Source organism: Aotus nancymaae, unplaced genomic scaffold (genome assembly GCF_030222135.1).
Source record: "Aotus nancymaae isolate 86718 unplaced genomic scaffold, 86718_ANA_hifiasm-v0.15.2.pri h1tg000016l, whole genome shotgun sequence".
Lineage (NCBI taxonomy): Eukaryota > Metazoa > Chordata > Mammalia > Primates > Aotidae > Aotus > Aotus nancymaae.
Genome location: NW_026988428.1, coordinates 46,317,063 through 46,322,912, shown reverse-complemented (window position 1 = coordinate 46,322,912; position 5,850 = coordinate 46,317,063). Strand labels below are relative to the sequence as shown.

Below are 5,850 nucleotides of genomic sequence, written 5' to 3'. Positions count from 1 at the left end.
TGTAAATCACCTAGAATATCATCAACTACAATCGTCATCTCCAAGATCTCAGGCAACAAACATAACCAGAACTCCCTAAATTACTATTCTATACTATTTGAAGTGTTTCACACTTCTCTCCTTATTCAATCGCTTTTCGGCCAGGTCTCAAAAGTGAAGTAGGTCCCTAATGTTTTTCTCACCTACCCACATTTTGATTCTTTATTTTTTTGAGACAAAATTTCAACTATTTTGTCCAGGCAGGTCTCAAACAACTGGGCTCCAGTGACTCTCCCACCTCAGCCTCCAGAGTACCTGGGATTACAGGTGCACACCACTGCACTTAGCTCACATTGATTTTTTTTTTTTTTTGTGCGGTGGGGGGGACAGTCTCACTCTGTTGCCCAGGCTGAAGTGCAGTGGTGCAATCATGGCTCACTACAGCCTCAAAGTCCTGGGCTCATGAAATCCTCCCTCCTTAGCTGGGACTACAGGCATGCATCACCACACCCAGCTAATTACACTTTGATTCTTAAACACTTTATGGAACATCTTTCCTGTTTTCCTTTGGGGCAATGACCTAGCTATACAATTATTTTGCTTTCCCCATGGCGCCCAACAGTGATAACCTAACAAAAACACTTAATGAACTTAGACAATCTTAGAGACAATTTTCAAATTTTTGCTTAATTATCTAGATATTGGTGGCACCAATGGCTCTTGAGTTTATGACAGTGGTCATAATTCTCCTTTTGGGTATTACCAGTCTGGCCTAATTTATTTTTGAAGATGATTGTTCTATTTACCTTTTGTTGTCGACATTACAGAGGGGATTATTCAGTGGGAAAGGAAATTAATAGCACCTCCTTTGTCAGTTTTCTTTACCATGGAGCGGGTGGAGTGTAATAAACAATAGGGAGAGAAAGCCTGTAGCTGGAAGAAATCTCAGCCTTTTTGGTGCTTTGTGCTTATACACTGAAGAGCTAATCTGTGCTGTCAGGTGCCTCTGGCAGGAATTCTTTGGGGACCACTCCACAAGACACAAAGTCTTGAGTGCACCCCCCCACCCTTGCCTACCTGCCAAAAGGTTATTTTAAAATAGCTTGTAAACAAAGCTTATCTATGTAAGATTACCAATCGGGAACTTTGAAGTATGAAGCAAAACTGCGTTCTCCAAGGATCTTTTCCATATGGTGGATCCTATATACCATAACATCGTCTCCATTTCCAATTGAGGATGGCATTTATTAAAATGTCATTACCATAACCCAGCTTTCCTTTGGTTTAGTATGTATTTATTGAGAAGCGCACTCAAACTACTGCCTTATTACTTTCCATCAGTGGCTTTTTGCAACTACAAATTACTTAAATGCTTGACGGTAGACCTTTAACAAAAAAGTTAATTGCACCAAGTAAATGTCAATAATACTAAGATCAGAAAGCTATATTTTTGATTAGGCAAATTCTTCTTGTAAGAAACTGTCAACAAGGAAAATATTCAGTTGGTAATTTTCAGTCAGTCGGTGTGTAGAGAAATGTCATTAGCAGACTCGTTTTTAAAACTGGAGATCAGAGCAGAAATATAGCTATGGGACTAAAGTCAGCTGGTGGCAGTATTTTCTCTTGTAACCTAGGAAACAGTTAACCTCTCAAAGTACCTTTACACCCAATAACTCAAAAATGTTACTACTATTTGGGCAATAGTATTACTTTAAAATAGTAATTTACTTTAAAAGCACAAGATATAAAGTATGAATAGTTTATCTGTATAGGCCATTGAGCATTTCTGGCGTGCTTATCCACTTAAAGTTTAATAAATTACAAGTATAACTTGTTATACTTTGAGGTGCAGATTAACAACTGTTGATTCTCCATAAAAATGTTAGAGTGTAGTGGGTTGATTAACTTGGTTAGGTGAATGAAGTGTTTTGAAAAATAAAATTATAGTGCAATTAGCCTGTTATGATTAATTTATCCATAAACCAAGATTTGACATAGTACCCCAGAGGTTTTCATTATTTAAGAAAGCAGGTACTCAATAAAGCCTTGAATTTACTGTGCTTTGCTATTAAGAAAAGCAAACTTCAAGAGCCAACAGTCAAGTATTTTCTGCATCTTAAGATTCAAGATAAGGTTCTTCACCACCCTTCTCAAAATGAGGCCGCTCCATTCTGATGAGATCAGATTAAGGTTATTCTCAAGGCGAAACCAAACCCAATCAAGGTACATATATTAGATCACTTTTGAATGGCAAAAGCATCAAACTACTGAAGGGTCTGGTTGGTTTAAAGAAGTGCCTTATTGTTTTTTTCAACTGAGCATCGGAAAACCACAAAAAACTGTGATTACATTATATTCAAAACTACCTATTCTGTACAAATCAAATACAGATCAGTTTTCAAAGAAAAGTACTAAAACTGACTACCTATTTCCCTCAGTGAAAATAAAATGTAAGAATACAAGTATCTTATTTTCCACACAGACTTCAGGGTATTAAGAACATCGAGTATTTTCATTAGTTATCCAAACTACCTTCTTCTCTATGCAACGATATTTTCCTATTAGGAGTATCGGTCACTCAGGAATCAAAATGAGTGTTAGTAGATTTTAAACTCAAATCTAGAAACCACACTTTCAACTCCTAGTCCTCTTCTCCCATACAGAAACTCAAAGATGTATTTAAGTACTACATAACATTAGAATCAAAGGCCATAAAAACCAAAAACCAACCCACCACACAAGCAGAATGAGCCCCGAGGTTAAACTAAAAAGAAAAAAACAAAAAACAAAACCATTCACAGCACACTGTACGTAAAATTTATTTGTTTGCCTAATACATTAAAAAATCGGAATGGTAGAGTTAACTACACATAAATTCAATCTTCTCAGTAGCGGAGCTGCAAGTTTAAAGAGAAACTTTAAATTGCTTTGGGTTTACATTTTTAAAGACACGCTCAGATTTACTTGAGAGAGCATATCAGAAACCACATCTAAAACGTTAAGGCATAAAGTTTAATTACCAGGTCTACTTCTGCCCCTATAAATGCTAGTTCTGCAGATCGCTCATTCCACTCCAACCTACAGCTAAAGAATGAAGTAAAACAGGTACACACTAAATCTGGCATTAACTGCTGAAAGAAGCGTTAGAATTCTTCAGGGTGGAAAAAGTTATCTGCATCAATTAGCTTACACAATTCCACTCCTTCCTTCAAGTGAAGGAATCCAATGGCTTCGCTCTTCCCCAGCCTTTAAAATGCATCGCAGTCCACCCGACTCCCCGCAATTCCTTTTTCCAGCAAAATGTGAAACTAACGGTTTCCGTGCTGGACGCGCCGGCCGGGCGCCGAGGCTTCGCCGGCTGTCCCCCAGGCAGCGCCCCGGAAAACAAAGGGGATTCCCAGCCATTGTCCTCCGCGGCGCTGAGCATCACCAGCACTAGCAAGGCAGTAGCTTGCGCAGTTATCTCCACAGCGGGCAATGTCACAACCCGACCAACAGCACAAACTACTACCTCAGCCAGGACCATGGTGTCGGGGAGGCAGGGGACCACGCGGAGGGCAGCGAAGCGGCTCTGGCGCTCCTCGGTTCTTCCTCGCTGCCGACGTCGGCTCGCAGCCCCTTCTTTTCCTTTCCCTTCCCTGTCGCGCCACGCCGCGCCCGGAGACCCCGCCCAGCGCCGCGCGGCTCGCCTGCTCCCGGCGCGAACCGAGAGCTACAGAAATTAGAGGCGGCGCCGGGACCGGGTGCTAGAACTGGCGTTCTCTACGTCAGCCACCGCTCTTAAGAGAAAAAGCCGCTCCCTCCAGTGCCCCGAGGGGAGCGCGTCGCCTCAGCCGCTCGAAAGCAGAAAATGGGCGGCAAAAGCGCAGTGAGACACCAACCGGTTTCGGACGGCCCCCGAGAGGCAGCGAGCAGCGCTCCCGCGCTTCGCCCGCCAGGAGCTGCCGCCACGTCCCGAGCTGCGCCGCCCGCGCCCCTCCCTGCTCCGAGCCGCGGTGGGGGCTGGGCTACGGCCGAGCCCGGCACCCGGGCCCCCACCCGCGCCGCGCTGCCGCACCCGCCGCCGGCCCGCTCTTCGCGCGGACGAACGTCGAGACACATCCCGCAGAGGCGGCCGCCGGCCCCGCGAAACAGTAGCCAAGGCATAGCCGGGAAGTCCCCAGGCCACCCGTTCCCCAGCACCCTTCGGGGAAATCCCGTTCAGCTCTGTAGGAGGCGAAAACAGAACAAACGAAAACCCCTTAACACTGAAACCGGGCCCGGCGGTGGCCCGGGTGGCGACGGCGGCGACTCGACGCGCGCGGACAGACGACCCGTCTCGCGCTCTGCTGCTCCTGTGCCTCCGGACGAACCTTAGAAATCACTTAAGGAGGCTCGCGCGCTACTTCTCACCACGTGACCACCCCGCCAGGCCGCCCCCCGCGTCGCCATCTTACATCCGGGACAGAGGCGGTGTCCCTTTTCCCCGCCTTGGCAAGCTTCGACATGCCACCAGAAGTCAACCCCGAAAGGGAGACCCCGATTCCACGTCACCAGAGTGTGGGGCCGCGGTCCATGGCCTCCATCGGCTCAGCGGGAGAAACTAGATCCCAAACTTTTCTCGGCCTTTGCCCATAGAGAAGATGGCGGCCCTTACCGCCGCCTTACCGGACACGTTGTACTCTGGCCGGGGTTTGAAGTTTCCGGCACCTCCTTTCGCATCCAGCAAGGACAGAACCGTACGCGCCCCACCCGCGCGGCGTGGTCGCTGTGTTACCTTACGCAGAAAACAGGCGGGAAAGCTGCGGCACAGCTCGCTTTAAACGCAAACTCCTGGGACTTGTGGTTTTGGCTTTTTCTTTTTAAGCCAAGTTAGGGAGAAGGTGACTGCTATATAGCCTCTTCTGCTTTTGGCCCGACAACTTACGGGACTTTTTCCCCTCTCCTACTAATAGATTTTTTTGTAGGAAGTTAGCAAATTATTTTAAAGAAAAAGTTAGGGCTTGTAAGATACAATACAGGACGCCCAGTTAAATTGGAATTGCAGATAACCAATTTTTTGGGCATATGTTACATATATTTTTTAAATTGTTTATCTGATACTCCAATTTAACTGTGCATTCTCTATTTTTAATGACTACATCTGGCATCCCCCCTATTAGCCTTACTCCTGAAAATCCAGACTGTTCATGCCAAAATAAGGAATGGACGGAAATGAAAAGTATGTTAGAAAAGCAACTTATAGTTATCTTTGCCCAGACTTCGATCCCTTCATGGAGGCCAGAGGGCCATGGTCTGGAACAAAATTTGGCAGCAACGCATAAGGATATCCTTGTATAATTCCCTTTTTGGCAAAATAAGATTTTTTTTTTTTTCTTAAGCCATCACGATGTAATTTTGGACAACAGATCCTCTTGGCCAAGAGTTTCACTGCAATTTAAAAAATAACTGGCATTTTGTTTCTATAGGCGATGAGACTCTAACACTTTCTTAAAGTACAAGTTTTCTTTAATTATTTTTCTTCTTTACTCCACTGGTACCATTTTACTGTATTAAAAGTACAAGTTTCCAAGTTAAAAATCAGCCTGCCTAACATATTTCTTAACAGTATTTTTACTTGCATATTCAGAAAGTAAAATATATTTGGTTATGCCCACTAACTGACAGATAATGTTAGGCTAATGTAAGCCTTTTAAAGCAACTACTGAAGGTACTTTGGAAAATCCAATCAGAACCATTTCCAATTAAGAATATTTATGTGAACATAATACATTTAATACATTTGTAATTAACTGCTTTACTTGACAAAGCAGAAACTTATCTATCAATCACTTACCAGAAAGTCTGTAGAAACTTCATATCATCTTTCTTTGATAAGCAAATATTGGGCTG

The 5,850-nt window shown here is 44.1% G+C and overlaps 1 protein-coding gene across 1 annotated transcript; it reads left to right on the top strand.

Annotated features, from left to right (window-relative positions):
- Positions 1 to 3,765: 3,765 nt before the first annotated feature.
- On the top strand, positions 3,766 to 5,412 carry LOC105712037 (putative uncharacterized protein encoded by LINC01465). Its single transcript, XM_012444969.3, has one exon. It carries the CDS (start codon positions 3,830 to 3,832, stop codon positions 4,334 to 4,336), a length of 507 nt encoding a protein of 168 aa, XP_012300392.2. The 5' UTR covers positions 3,766 to 3,829; the 3' UTR covers positions 4,337 to 5,412.
- The last annotated feature ends 438 nt before the right edge of the window (positions 5,413 to 5,850 follow it).